Source organism: Gymnodraco acuticeps, unplaced genomic scaffold, assembly GCF_902827175.1.
Source record: "Gymnodraco acuticeps unplaced genomic scaffold, fGymAcu1.1, whole genome shotgun sequence".
NCBI classification, from domain to species: domain Eukaryota; kingdom Metazoa; phylum Chordata; class Actinopteri; order Perciformes; family Bathydraconidae; genus Gymnodraco; species Gymnodraco acuticeps.
In genome coordinates, this window is record NW_022990742.1 from 121,867 (window position 1) to 137,333 (window position 15,467).

At 41.9% G+C, this 15,467-nt stretch overlaps 1 protein-coding gene across 2 annotated transcripts in view; it reads left to right on the forward strand.

The window, feature by feature from the left end:
* Window positions 1-7,299: 7,299 nt before the first annotated feature.
* Window positions 7,300-15,467, forward strand: part of syt8 (synaptotagmin VIII) — a 40,018-nt gene continuing 31,850 nt past the window's right edge. Inside the window, exons 1-3 of one of the 2 annotated variants that reach the window (XM_034231958.1) lie at window positions 7,300-7,418; window positions 14,091-14,238; window positions 15,163-15,332. In XM_034231958.1, the coding sequence (XP_034087849.1) occupies window positions 14,115-14,238; window positions 15,163-15,332 (294 nt within the window). In that variant the 5' untranslated portion in view covers window positions 7,300-7,418; window positions 14,091-14,114. Of the gene's footprint in view, window positions 7,419-9,746; window positions 9,801-14,090; window positions 14,239-15,162; window positions 15,333-15,467 lie in introns of those variants that run through there. The other variant, XM_034231959.1, reaches the window with a different exon arrangement.

The following is a 15,467-nucleotide window of genomic DNA, read 5'->3' on the forward strand; positions in this document are numbered from 1 at the left end:
AGTATGTAGTGTCTCTACTTTAAAGAGTCCTCTCCTGCTGATGTTCAGGTGTATATCAGTATGTAGTGTCTCTACTTTAAAGAGTCCTCTCCTGCTGATGTTCAGGTGTATATCAGTATGTAGTGTCTCTACTTTAAAGAGTCCTCTCCTGCTGATGTTCAGTTGTATATCAGTATGTAGTGTCTCTACTTTAAAGAGTCCTCTCCTGCTGATGTTCAGGTGTATATCAGTATGTAGTGTCTCTACTTTAAAGAGTCCTCTCATGCTGATGTTCAGGTGTATATCAGTATGTAGTGTCTCTACTTTAAAGAGTCCTCTCCTGCTGATGTTCAGGTGTATATCAGTATGTAGTGTCTCTACTTTAAAGAGTCCTCTCCTGCTGATGTTCAGGTGTATATCAGTATGTAGTGTCTCTACTTTAAAGAGTCCTCTCCTGCTGATGTTCAGGTGTATATCAGTATGTAGTGTCTCTACTTTAAAGAGTCCTCTCCTGCTGATGTTCAGGTGTATATCAGTATGTAGTGTCTCTACTTTAAAGAGTCCTCTCCTGCTGATGTTCAGGTGTATATCAGTATGTAGTGTCTCTACTTTAAAGAGTCCTCTCCTGCTGATGTTCAGGTGTATATCAGTATGTAGTGTCTCTACTTTAAAGAGTCCTCTCCTGCTGATGTTCAGGTGTATATCAGTATGTAGTGTCTCTACTTTAAAGAGTCCTCTCCTGCTGATGTCCAGGTGTATATTAGTATGTAGTGTCTCTACTTTAAAGAGTCCTCTCCTGCTGATGTTCAGGTGTATATCAGTATGTAGTGTCTCTACTTTAAAGAGTCCTCTCCTCCTGATGTTCAGGTGTATATCAGTATGTAGTGTCTCTACTTTAAAGAGTCCTCTCCTGCTGATGTTCAGGTGTATATCAGTATGTAGTGTCTCTACTTTAAAGAGTCCTCTCCTGCTGATGTTCAGGTGTATATCAGTATGTAGTGTCTCTACTTTAAAGAGTCCTCTCCTGCTGATGTTCAGGTGTATATCAGTATGTAGTGTCTCTACTTTAAAGAGTCCTCTCCTGCTGATGTTCAGGTGTATATCAGTATGTAGTGTCTCTACTTTAAAGAGTCCTCTCCTGCTGATGTTCAGGTGTATATCAGTATGTAGTGTCTCTACTTTAAAGAGTCCTCTCCTGCTGATGTTCAGGTGTATATCAGTATGTAGTGTCTCTACTTTAAAGAGTCCTCTCCTGCTGATGTTCAGGTGTATATCAGTATGTAGTGTCTCTACTTTAAAGAGTCCTCTCCTGCTGATGTTCAGGTGTATATCAGTATGTAGTGTCTCTACTTTAAAGAGTCCTCTCCTGCTGATGTTAAGGTGTATATCTGTATGTATTGTTTCTACTTTAAAGAGTCCTCTCCTGCTGATGTTCAGGTGTATATCAGTATGTAGTGTCTCTACTTTAAAGAGTCCTCTCCTGCTGATGTTCAGGTGTATATCAGTATGTAGTGTCTCTACTTTAAAGAGTCCTCTCCTGCTGATGTTCAGGTGTATATCAGTATGTAGTGTCTCTACTTTAAAGAGTCCTCTCCTGCTGATGTTCAGGTGTATATCAGTATGTAGTGTCTCTACTTTAAAGAGTCCTCTCCTGCTGATGTTCAGGTGTATATCAGTGTGTAGTGTCTCTACTTTAAAGAGTCCTCTCCTGCTGATGTTCAGGTGTATATCAGTATGTACTGTCTCTACTTTAAAGAGTCCTCTCCTGCTGATGTTCAGGTGTATATCAGTGTGTAGTGTCTCTACTTTAAAGAGTCCTCTCCTGCTGATGTTCTGGGTGTATATCAGTATGTAGTGTCTCTACTTTAAAGAGTCCTCTCCTGCTGATGTTCAGGTGTATATCAGTATGTAGTGTCTCTACTTTAAAGAGTCCTCTCCTGCTGATGTTCAGGTGTATATCAGTATGTAGTGTCTCTACTTTAAAGAGTCCTCTCCTGCTGATGTTCAGGTGTATATCAGTATGTAGTGTCTCTACTTTAAAGAGTCCTCTCCTGCTGATGTTCAGGTGTATATCAGTATGTAGTGTCTCTACTTTAAAGAGTCCTCTCCTGCTGATGTTCAGGTGTATATTAGTATGTAGTGTCTCTACTTTAAAGAGTCCTCTCCTGCTGATGTTCAGGTGTATATCAGTATGTAGTGTCTCTACTTTAAAGAGTCCTCTCCTCCTGATGTTCAGGTGTATATCAGTATGTAGTGTCTCTACTTTAAAGAGTCCTCTCCTGCTGATGTTCAGGTGTATATCAGTATGTAGTGTCTCTACTTTAAAGAGTCCTCTCCTGCTGATGTTCAGGTGTATATCAGTATGTAGTGTCTCTACTTTAAAGAGTCCTCTCCTGCTGATGTTCAGGTGTATATCAGTATGTAGTGTCTCTACTTTAAAGAGTCCTCTCCTGCTGATGTTCAGGTGTATATCAGTATGTAGTGTCTCTACTTTAAAGAGTCCTCTCCTGCTGATGTTCAGGTGTATATCAGTATGTAGTGTCTCTACTTTAAAGAGTCCTCTCCTGTTGATGTTCAGGTGTATATTAGTATGTAGTGTCTCTACTTTAAAGAGTCCTCTCCTGTTGATGTTCAGGTGTATATCAGTATGTAGTGTCTCTACTTTAAAGAGTCCTCTCCTGCTGATGTTCAGGTGTATATCAGTATGTAGTGTCTCTACTTTAAAGAGTCCTCTCCTGCTGATGTTCAGGTGTATATCAGTATGTAGTGTCTCTACTTTAAAGAGTCCTCTCCTGCTGATGTTCAGGTGTATATCAGTATGTAGTGTCTCTACTTTAAAGAGTCCTCTCCTGCTGATGTTCAGGTGTATATTAGTATGTAGTGTCTCTACTTTAAAGAGTCCTCTCCTGCTGATGTTCAGGTGTATATCAGTATGTAGTGTCTCTACTTTAAAGAGTCCTCTCCTCCTGATGTTCAGGTGTATATCAGTATGTAGTGTCTCTACTTTAAAGAGTCCTCTCCTGCTGATGTTCAGGTGTATATCAGTATGTAGTGTCTCTACTTTAAAGAGTCCTCTCCTGCTGATGTTCAGGTGTATATCAGTATGTAGTGTCTCTACTTTAAAGAGTCCTCTCCTGCTGATGTTCAGGTGTATATCAGTATGTAGTGTCTCTACTTTAAAGAGTCCTCTCCTGCTGATGTTCAGGTGTATATCAGTATGTAGTGTCTCTACTTTAAAGAGTCCTCTCCTGCTGATGTTCAGGTGTATATCAGTATGTAGTGTCTCTACTTTAAAGAGTCCTCTCCTGCTGATGTTCAGGTGTATATCAGTATGTAGTGTCTCTACTTTAAAGAGTCCTCTCCTGCTGATGTTCAGGTGTATATCAGTATGTAGTGTCTCTACTTTAAAGAGTCCTCTCCTGCTGATGTTCAGGTGTATATCAGTATGTAGTGTCTCTACTTTAAAGAGTCCTCTCCTGCTGATGTTCAGGTGTATATCAGTATGTAGTGTCTCTACTTTAAAGAGTCCTCTCCTGCTGATGTTCAGGTGTATATCAGTATGTAGTGTCTCTACTTTAAAGAGTCCTCTCCTGCTGATGTTCAGGTGTATATCAGTATGTAGTGTCTCTACTTTAAAGAGTCCTCTCCTGCTGATGTTCAGGTGTATATCAGTATGTAGTGTCTCTACTTTAAAGAGTCCTCTCCTGCTGATGTTCAGGTGTATATCAGTATGTAGTGTCTCTACTTTAAAGAGTCCTCTCCTGCTGATGTTCAGGTGTATATCAGTATGTAGTGTCTCTACTTTAAAGAGTCCTCTCCTGCTGATGTTCAGGTGTATATCAGTATGTAGTGTCTCTACTTTAAAGAGTCCTCTCCTGTTGATGTTCAGGTGTATATTAGTATGCAGTGTCTCTACTTTAAAGAGTCCTCTCCTGGACTCCTTCTCCATGTGTTATAATGAACATGTATGTCGTATATTTAATTATTTTTCAAGAGTTTCTCTAAAGACAATTTATTTTTAATGTACGGAAGAGGATTAGGGCCACATAAAACATTTTTTTGTGAGGATTTGAAATTTTTTTTTTTTTTTTGTTCTGACTTTTTTCTCCCAAAAAAAAAAACGTTTTTTTCAAATCCTCTCAAAAAAATGTTTTATGTGGCCCTAATCCTCTTCCGTATTAACGCATTAATATACGAAGTAAATGTTTTTTTGATGGTACGGAACTTTTTATTCATTTGCATATGACTTATTTGTGCTTACATGTCATTTAACATATGCTATTATTTTGTAAGTACGTTTAAAGGTTAAGTACGGTGGCCGACGTGTGCAAATATATGACCTATAACATACATTTTGGGGATTTTTTTAATACAAAATCCTCTCTTTGAGTGTTGAAAAAAGTCAATTTATTCCTGTCATCTAAAAATATGAAAGTGTTTTTGTGTTTTTGTGTTGGATAACTGGCCAACCTTTTTTAACAGCAGATTTCATGACGTTAACAGCCCGTCCACACGGCAGCTTCAACGGAGACGCTTCCCATTCACTTTGAATGGGGTGACCCGAACTGCATTGTGGTTCCTTCGCGGCGCTTTGCCTCCGTTGCTCGCTTTGAAAGTTGAGAAAAGTTCAACTTTTCAAGCGACGACGGAAGCGCCAGCCAATTAAATCAAATGCCAGTACAAGCTCTAGCCAATCAAACCGCGTGCTTGTGTGTCCGGGGCGGGAGATTCATGTGATTGGTTGTTGGTCGCACCATGGGCGTAGGAAGCATCCTTAATGTGGGTGGGACAATTTGACAGGTGGTGTGGGTGGGTGGTGGAACTCTAGGGGGGTCCTCACCTCCTCTAGGGGGGACCTCACCTCCTCTAGGGGGGTCCTCACCTCCTCTAGGGGGGTCCTCACCTCCTCTAGGGGGGTCCTCACCTCCTCTAGGGGGTAAATGTTGAAGTTAAAGCATCAATCTGCTGCACTTTGAGAGCAACATGAAGAGATCTATTTATACATCTCTCAATAACATCCATTTGAAACAGAACTGTAAACAGATTTACTTTTTCTTTATGGATATTTTACAAATCACTCCCCTTTCAAACTGTATTCTTGTGTTGCTGTCCTATAGTATGAGTTGGAATTATTTCATACCTGTTATTCTCTTATTTTTCATAACTATAATGATCATATAAAGGTGTGCCTTGGAAATACTTGTTTACATAAATGATTACCAAACCCTTTGAGAGCACTTAGACTAAAGTGAACTATCTAAACCCTCAGAGAGTCCCTTAAAGGGGACCTATCGTGCAAAATGCACTTTTGTACGTCTTTTATACATGAATATGTGTCCCCGGTGTGTCAGGGAACTCACCAAGTGTCAGAAAACACAACCCTCTCTCTTTTCCTCCGTACCCAAATCTCTAAAAACGGGGCTGCAACAGATCTGATACAGACTGATCCAGATTTGAAAATTCTCTGACGTCAGGAACGGGGAGCTCCACCTTCTTTTTTCGTGTAACGTTAGAGGTCCAACTCGGTGTCGTGTAGCCATGCCCGCATCTCTGGTCCTAGGTCGAAGAGGCTGGCTTCCGAGGGTGGTCTATATAAGGGGCAGATGGTGATTATATGGACAGCTCAGGGTCACCGCACTCGCATGCCGCACTGTCCGCCAAGCCCCACGTCTTCATCGATGTTTTAAAGCGACCGACCCCAGTTCGTAGACGGTTCAGAGTGGTCCACTGCCGGCGCGGTAGGTCGTCTCCTCCAATGGCCCCATCTCCTGGGTCCCAGATGTAACGGTGGATTCGGGAGGGCCCGGCTGACTCCCACTCCTGCTTCCAAGCTGCTGCCAACCATGCATCTCTGGGCCTATATGGGCAACTCTCCACCTATCAGGGGAATGAGTGGCATGGTAACAGCATGGTAACAGCATGGTAACATGACGCTCGTGCCACGCCCCCCTGCCACAGAATCAGCCCTTGTGAAGACAGGGCTGGAATAGAGCGAAATGAGGCATGGCTAAAATGCATGATCTGTTTGGTATTTTGAAAAAAAAAACTTCACAGACATGTTTTGTATAGGTATGGCCCTACAACATCTGATTCAAATATAGCATGATAGGTCCACTTCACCTCCCTGAGCTGTAGTTATTAGCCTCTCAGTCTGACAGGAGAGGACTCTCCCTCCACCTTTTTAATAACAGCGCCTTATATCCGGCCAGGGGCGGACTGGCCATTGGGAATACCCAAAATACTTTTCTTTTTTTTGCCTAAATCCTTCCGGCCCACATTTATAAGTGTTCCGGCCACTCCCTGTAGGAGTGTGGCCCACACCCCACTGGGCTGGGCCGTTTTCATCTGTTCATATGGGTGTTGAGAGATGTATCTATAGATTTAGTCCCTATGTTGCTCTCAAAATGGACCAGATTGATGCATTTAACTTCAACATGCCCCTGGACCCCCCTAGAGGAGGTGAGGTCCACCACCTGCCCACACCCCCTGTTAAATAGTCTCACCCACATTGAGGATGCTTCCTACGCCCATGTTTTGTTCCATGCGTCAAGTCAGGCAAATTGGGTCCAGATGTTATTGCATCAAAGATCTGTTAGCATTAAAATCACTAAATATATGCCGTAACTATTTTGCTCTAGGAACTCAAGGGCTGCTCAGGTAATGTGATTACTTTATGAGTAATGGTCCAGAATAACATTAAATGCAGGGGTTTTTGTTAAGAAACATACTTTCATCGCCGGCCGGCTGATACATGCCGCGCATTAAGTGGGTCTCTGTCAATGAATCCCCGGGCCACGTTTCCTCCCAGTCCGCCCCTGGTTTCTAGAAAAGCGCTCCATAAATAAAATGTGTTATTATTACTGTTAGGACAATCTGATATGTCAATGAGAAACTGAAGTCCCAGGCTCCTCAGCAACATGAATATATAAGACATTACAAATAAAACAGATACAATAGTGCACGAGAATGTTTTGAGATGTGCAAGTAAATACAAATAAAATACAAACTAGTGCCAGAAGTCTAAATACAAGTAGGATATGATATATAGATAAATGATGCAATCAGATGAATGTTTATGAATGTTCTTTAAAGAGTTCAGGACTCATAGTCTCGTGGTCTGTGGGATGAAACTGTATTTAATAAAGAATCGTCTCAGACTGCAGGAAGCTGAAGTGAAATGACACATATTGGAATAACTGGTATTTACAGCGACTCCACCTCTGTTTGAACTACTGTGTGTGTGTGTGCGTGTGCGTGTGCGTGTGCGTGTGTGTGTGTGTGTGGGTGTGGTGCAGCTCGAAAGTCGTCACACTTTCAGATTTTGAGATGGCAGTCTGACGTTCGGCAAGACTTTTTAAAACGTAATTGAACAGCCGACTGAACAAAAGGAGAAGAAATGGGATTGAAGTAAAGGGAATAAAACTCATCGTTAAACTCAGGTACTGGTTTTATATCACTGTTGTTGTTTTCAGACTTTGTTGAAACTCTCTCTCTGTTGTTTGAGTTTCAGACGCTTCTTCTTTGTTTCTGCTTCAATCCTTAAAGAAACAGCGATTTTGTTGATTTATTTTATCTTTATTTCCCTTAATATTCAAACCTCTCTCTTCTTATTTTTTATTTTACTTTTACCCCATGTACATTTTTTGTATTTCTTCTTCCAAACTTTCCCGCTGTTTCTATATTTCCTTCCACATGTATTAGTAGAATACTTGATTGTATTTGTATATTTTTACATTTGTTGAATAAGTAAGAAACCCTCATGTTGTGTTCGGGTCTCCCGTTTCAAGTTCAAATTATACAATAACTACGCTCTAGTTTCTTGTATCGGAACAAGGCTTCATGAAATCCTCCACAGCAGCTATAAAAACACTACAAAGCAGATTTTGACCATTTGAGCCAAGTCTGAATGTCTCTAAACAAAAGTGTATCATTTGGTGTTGGAGTCTGGGGAGCAGTGGCGGTTCTAGACTAATTTGACTGGGGGGGCCACTGGGGGGCCAGTTATTTTCTGAGGGGGGCAATAAATGCAGGACGAAAAAGAGAACTAGACAGTATGAAGTAATTGCGCATAAGAAAACAATGCAATACAGTTATTGGTATTTGTTTCAGTACACTTATTTATTTCAGATAGATCTTATAGTTATTACTGTTAGCTTCAGCTTAAGTTATAGTGCAATGTTTGCACTAACACCATATTTATATAAAAATAAAGGCATTGAACAGTTACATCTCTACTTTACATAAGGGTGTCTGCACAATCTCACATTACAGCAACAAAATCCTGAGTACCAGAAAATATACATTTAAAAAAAAACGTTTCATTGTTAGGGGGGCCACAGGGGGGGTCAGAGGTCAGTGTTAGGGGGGCACTGGCCCCCCTGCCCCCCTAGAACCGCCCCTGCTGGGGAGACCAGCAGAATAGTTGTGGGTGACTCGAGGTCAAATCTGGCCCAATCAAGATTCATCTGTGACTTTAGACACCCCCCCCCCCCCATCCACTGTAACAATAATTTAAATGAATTGAATCACGTTTTTCTTAAATATGTCGTGTAATGTTTTTTGGGGCCATCAAATAAAATGACAACAGGATTGTACGGTTATGAATGCATAATGAGTTAATTATGACGTGGTTAAAACAATTTTGGATGATAGTAATTTTTTGTGTGTGTTTTGGACTGAGATAAATCACGGGTCAGAATGTACCCGCGGGCAGCTTTGAACACAACACAAGGGTTAGGTGCATCAACAGGAGAGGACCCTTAACGTTACATGGGAAACAATATATACATCAATAAATAAGTGTTAAAAATCTATAAATAAAATATTAATTAAACCCAACATGTATTAAAATGAAGAGATGTACACATTTGATGAGGCTAGCCAAGAGAAGAGGGAAACTCTCTGGAGGCAACACTCGGGGTTTGAGCCTTGCAGACCGTTTACATGAAACAGAGGGGAAAGCAGAACAGGGCCTCAGGTGGTCTGTGAGTCCTCAGGTGGTCTGTGAGTCCTCAGGTGGTCTGTGGAGTCCTCAGGTGGTCTGTGGAGTCCTCAGGTGGTCTGTGGAGTCCTCAGGTGGTCTGGGAGTCCTCAGGTGGTATGTGGAGTCCTCAGGTGGTCTGGGAGTCCTCAGGTGGTCTGTGGAGTCCTCAGGTGGTCTGTGGAGTCCTCAGGTGGTCTGGGAGTCCTCAGGTAGTCTGTGGAGTCCTCAGGTGGTCTGGGAGTCCTCAGGTGGTCTGTGGAGTCCTCAGGTGGTCTGGGAGTCCTCAGGTGGTCTGTGGAGTCCTCAAGTGGTCTGGGAGTCCTCAGGTGGTCTGGGAGGGAATTCCACAGACGAGGAGCAGCTGCACAGAAAGCCTGATCCCCCATTGTGCGGAGTTTGGTCCTGGGGGGGCGAAGCCGATGGTTGGCTGTGGAGCGGAGGTTGCGTGTGGAGGTTTGAGATTTGAGAAGTTCCTTCAGGTATGGAGGAGCGTTCCCGTGGATGCACTGATGGGTCAGCAGTGCGATCTTGTATTCGATCCTGAATGAGACAGGAAGCCAGTGGAGGGAATGAAGAACTCTTCATACTGCCGTACAATCTGAGCACTTCCTGCTCCTGTGTGCAGAGACGTGGTTTTATTTAGTTTCCCTGCTGAATAGGTGTGGATGGAGATGGAGGGAGGAGACGCTTCCTCTCATCAAACTCTCTGGTGTTTTGGAGGAAAAGTTGTACGTCACCTCCTTCCTTCTTCTCGACACAACTTCCTTCTCATTCTAAACCTCAGAAACACTTTGGCCAGCGAGTAGAGAAGTGGATATTTCAGTAGGACTTGTCAAAAGTGAGTCGAATATTTCCAGCTTCTATTTCCGAGACGTTTAGTTTGAGCATTTACTGCTGAGATGACTTTTAAATGTGTATTAAGGGTTAATTAGTTTGTTACTTTTGAATTATTCTTCTGGGTGTAACCGTGGTGTTACATGTGGGGCATTTGAGTGTAATAATAGTGTAACATGGTTGTATCAATGTGTAATAGGGCTGTAATGTTTTTGCAAACGCTTTAGTTCTCTGGTTTTCTTTGTCGTTGTATTTCCGGCTCTCTTCCCAGGGGTTCAGAAAGTCCAGAACCTGTTGGTTTATTTCCTGATCCGATGGTTTCCCCCGCTCTGCGTTCAGCTTGTTTTTACTCTGCGTTAACGTTGTGTTTGTTCATGGTGGAGCTGAAGGAGCAGCCTCACTCACTCATACGGTTCTTACGTCACTAAAGTACACACTGCAGGTATTTGTACGTCACTTTTCTATTTGATACTACTTGAACCTTCTGTTAGCTTTCGTCACTTTCAGATTACAGTTTTCATATCCAAACATATGGGATCTAAAGGTAGGGACACACCAAGCTGAGACCAAAGGACTGACACAGACGGACCCGACATATCTTACACAATATGATAAAATACTTGAGCATGTGAAGTCACTTTAAGCCTTGATGTCCTTTTATACACATTTGGGTGATGTTTAATTTTCTAAGTTGAGTCATTAAGAAGTTTAAGGAAGCTGGTGAACGTTCTAAAGAGTTAGAAATAGAAAACACTTTGACTTAATATGAACATTTAAGTTAAATTGCTGCCTTGAAAACAAGACTCAACATATCTTGAATTTGTCAATTGGTATAAATATAGTTAATTGCTTAGAATTGTGACTTAAGATAAGGTAGAAGTTAAAGTTGATTTGACTAGATCAGGGGTGCCCAACCTGTCGATCGCGATCGACCGGTCGATCGCGGGGAGATTCCCAGTCGATCGCGAGATGTGTCTAAAAATAGAACAACAATATTCAGTTTGATCGGTAATGTCCCATAACATAATCTTCCTGTACCAGAATAATGCACTTGAACGCATCAAAGCTTTGTGATTGGCCGGTGTGACCCCATGTGTCGGGGCGTGGCTTGTGGGCAGTGGGCACTAGTTCGCTGACGTTGTCCGTGTCAACAGGAGTGACAGTTCGCACACACACAAGACCTCAATGGCAGAAGCAAAAAAGCCCCAGATATATCATTTTCACTCGAGTGTCACTCCATGATTATTCCAATTCAAAGTCCATCTGTCTCATCTGCAATGCGAGCGTGGCTTTATCGAAGAAGGGTAATTTAGGAGCGGCATTTCAAAACAGTGCACACACGCTACGAGACGGAATTCCCTCCTAATTCTGCCCTACGCTCCAAAAGGGGAGGGGCCTGAGAGGACAGCTAAATGCACAGCAGTCCATTTCCACCAGGCCCAACAACAAGAGCAAGGCTGCTACCAGAGCATCTTATCGTGTCAGTCACGTTCTTGAGAAACACATGAAGTCTTTCAAAGACGGCGAAGTTGTGAAAGAAGCATTCCTGGAGGCTGCGACGCGCTTTTTGGGGACAGTAAAAATAACAGAAGCATTTCAACAGGTTTTTGATATAATAAAAACTCAAGTTAGATACCGTTATTAATCTGCTGTAAGTTTTAGTTTGTTTGAACTTATGCATTATAATTATTGTACAAAATGGTATAAGAATGCAAACATTAAGATCTGTTCTGTTTAAATTGATTATAGTCTATTATCAATTCAGGTTAAGAAACTAGTGTTGCTTGCATCCTATTTTAAAGGCATTTCTTTTTATACTCTACTAAAATGCAACAAAAAAAGAGTTTGATTCTATTAATGTTGTCTTTTTTATTGCACTTTGGCAGCAGATTCCTGTGTAGCTTCAGATCTGAGTTGTCTTATTAGTAAGCCTAATTTATACTTTTGTAGCAACACTATTTTTATATAATGGCAAAGAAAGGAGTCTTTTCTTTTTGTCCTGTGTCACATGTGGCAGCACTGTTCAATGCTTCTTGAAAACATTACCCACTGTAGTGACGTGTGAATAAACTCCAACTCTGTATCAACAACACTGTTGTGTAGCTTCAGTTAAATACTTGTATGTGTGTAGATTAGAAAGAGGTAAGATAAAGGATCTGCAGTATTTTATGAAGTATTAATCGTACAAAGGTCAGTTCTATACAAGTAGAAGTGTGTATTCACCTGGTAGTAGGCTGTCAGTAATGGCTACGCCTCTCTATTTGGACTGGTAGATCTCGGCAGACTGGCAACTTTAAAAGTAGCTCTCGGTTCAAAAAAGGTTGGGCACCCCTGGACTAGATAATGAACCTGTCTTCAATCGATAATGTAAAATCGTAAGTTTCTTTAACTCAAAGTATTAGGTTATAACAATGAATGATCATTAATAAAACAACTTGTATAACTTAAAGGTGGGGTCGGTAAGTTTCAGAAACCGGCTCGAGATACACTTGTTATATTCCATGGAATGCTCTGAACATCCCGATAGCAATGAATATCTGAAGTGCTTTGACAACAAATCCATTAAAAAAATGTCATCTGTGGAAGCCGTAATACTGTAAAAAGTACATTCAATCCGTTTAGCCGGCCCGTATTGAATGTATTGGATTGCCGCCCTGTCTGTCAGCCTTCCATCTCGTGCACGCACAAATGTATCTCGTGCCCTCATTGGGCGTGCCGTCATTGGGCGTGCCGTCATTAGGCGTGCCGTCATTGGGCGTGCATTGCAGCAGTACTTCAATGACTCGCCAGCAACAGACGGCCACTTTCACCAGTCTGCTGACATCATGTGCGCGTTCATGTGTGTTGGAGGAGGTGCTCTGTAAGGAAGTCTGAAGGAAGGGGTGGATTCTTTTCGGCTGTGTACTTTCAAATTTTAGTGCACTCGAGCCGGTTTCTGAAACTTACCTACCCCACCTTTAACTTAGTGAGTTGAAACAAAGTACATTTTGACATTAAAGGAGACCTATCATGCAAAATGCACTTGTTGATGTCTCTCTACATCAACATGTGTCCCGTGTGTCGGGGAACTCACGCAGCGTCAGAAAATAAAACCCTCTCTCTTTTCCTCCGTACCCAAATCTCTAAAAACGGGGGAACAACGGAGCTGATCCAGATTTGCGTCCGATATGACGTAATATCTGAAATGTGGACCCACGGCCCAATCAGAAACGTTGTTATCAGAAACAATGCCCGACTGTTTTGGACGTAATATGGTCGGTGTTTACATTAGCATCGCTAACACTCAGAGCTAACCTGTACTGGAGAGCATGTGTGTGAAGAAGCAGGAAGTAAAAAGGAACTCACCTTGTGGTATAACCGGCAAGAGAGAAAGCCTTTGAGCTCCAAACTGTTTCAGAGAGAATCCTTGATAATCCATGATATGGCGTTTCATCACGGCAGCATTTAGTTTAGACAGTAGCTGCCGGGTCCCGCATGAGCTCAGACCCCTCCTTTTTAAAGCTTTATACACAAATCAGCACTTTAGAAACAGGAAGTGAAATAGAGGGATATGAGGCATGGCTAGAATGATCTGTTTGGTGTTTGGAGCAAAACACTTCGTAGACATGTTTTTAATATATTTTTATATATCTGAGACCTATGCTGTTGCCTAGAAATAGCACGATGGGTGACCTTGAAGTCAACTCATGAATTTAAGACAGCTCTTAAACTTCTGTTTTTAAGTTAAAACACCCTATTTATTTGTACAGTGCATTAATGCAGATTAAGATTTAAAGGAAGGAAGGCAGAGAAATCTGTGAAACGTGTAAATAAATAAATTAATGGATAGTGAAGAGTCCCAAAATGTGTGTAAAATGCTGGATGAATATTAAAATGAACTTCTTAAAAATATACAGTAGAGCATGTGTGAAACTTTCTGAGACAGAAAATGAATGTGAAATGCCAGAAAATAAAGGAAAAAATCCAAATAATGAGAATTTTTTCCCAATTCATGTGAAATGTCGGTACATAAATATCTCAGAGCTAAATGAATAAACAGGAAAACATGTGGAACATTTCTTCAAAATATGTACAAATTATACATAAAATGTCCGAATTTATGTGAAAATTATTTGGAAATATTATGAAGATATAAAAACAATGTCTAAAATGTTTTGTATATATTTATATCTTCGAAAAATATGTATAAAATATAGATAATTATGTAAAAATGTAGGGTATTAGTGCTTTTCCTTAGTATCTCTTCTTCCTCTTCTCTTCAGAGTCCCGTCTGATTTTCCTCTTCCTCCCACAGCTCCTCCTCCTCCTCCTCCTCATCATGCCTGTGGTTCATCCCATTGCTAATCAGACGGTAACTCCCCCCTTCCCCACCAACTCCACCCTCAACCCGGCCGCCGTCGCCGTCGTCGGCTTCATCAACGACATCCTCAACGACATCCCCCGTGAGTAAACAGCTTGAAAAACAACGTTTAAGGTTCTCCTGTCATGCAAAATGCACTTTCTGATGTCTTCTCTACTTCACCATGTGTCCCCGGTGTGTCCCCGGTGTGTCCCCGGTGTGTCACCGGTGTGTCGCCGGTGTGTCCCCGGTGTGTCCCCGTGTGTGTCCCCGGTGTGTCAGGAGACTCTCAAAGTGTCAGGAAATAAACCCTCTCTCTTTTCCTCCGTACCCACATCTCTAAAAACGGGGAACAACGGAGCTGATCCAGATTTGCTGCGTCATGACCACATTACTCAAATGTGGGCGGGCTTTAGACCCACGGGCCAATCAGAAACGTTGCTGTCAGAAACAATGAGACGTGTTCTGGAAGTAATATGGTCTGTGTTTCCATTAGCATGCTAACACTCAGAGCTAACCTGTGCTGGAGAGAGTCTGTGTGAAGAAGCAGGAAATCAAAAGGAAGTCACCTTGTGGTAAACCTGAGAGAGAGAAAGAGTTTGAGCTCCATCCTGTTTCAGAGAGGATCCTTGATGTGGTTTGGAACATGATATGGAGTTTAATCACGGCAGCGTTTAGCTGAGTTCCTGCTGGGAGAGTTCTCCTGATGAGATCTACTCTCTCTCTGAAGCTACTGATGCAGAGTCAGCTCTTTAGGAACAGCTGGAAGAGAGGGTGAGGCTAGAACGGGTGATCTGTTTGGTATTTTGAGCAAAACACATCATAGACATGTTTTTTATATATATCTATATATTTGAGACCTATAATATATGCCTAAAATAGTATAATAGGAGATCTTTAAAGCAGAAAATCACATCTGATAATCAAGCAAAACCAGTCTGAAAACACTCCAGTACAAGTAACAGTCTCAGGTAAATGTAATATATTGTAATGCTTGTATATAAGTACTATTTCCTCCGCCCTGCAGTGCCTCTCTGGGCGATATACCTGATCGCTGTGGTCGGCACTCTGCTCGTTCTGCTCTGCTGCCTCTGCATCTGCATCAAGTGCTGCTGCAAGAAGAAGAAGAAGAAGCAGCAGAAGAAGAACGAGAAGATCAACATGAGCGACGTCAACGGAAAAACCACCAGCGCTCTGGTGAGGGACAGCGCCCCCTGCAGGGGAATCTGAACTCTGCGATAATACGCACAGCGAAGTAGGGAGGTCCATAGTTTCGCTTTATCAACGGGATTATGGCGCTTTGATTTGAAGGAATGACTCAAGTCGTCAAAC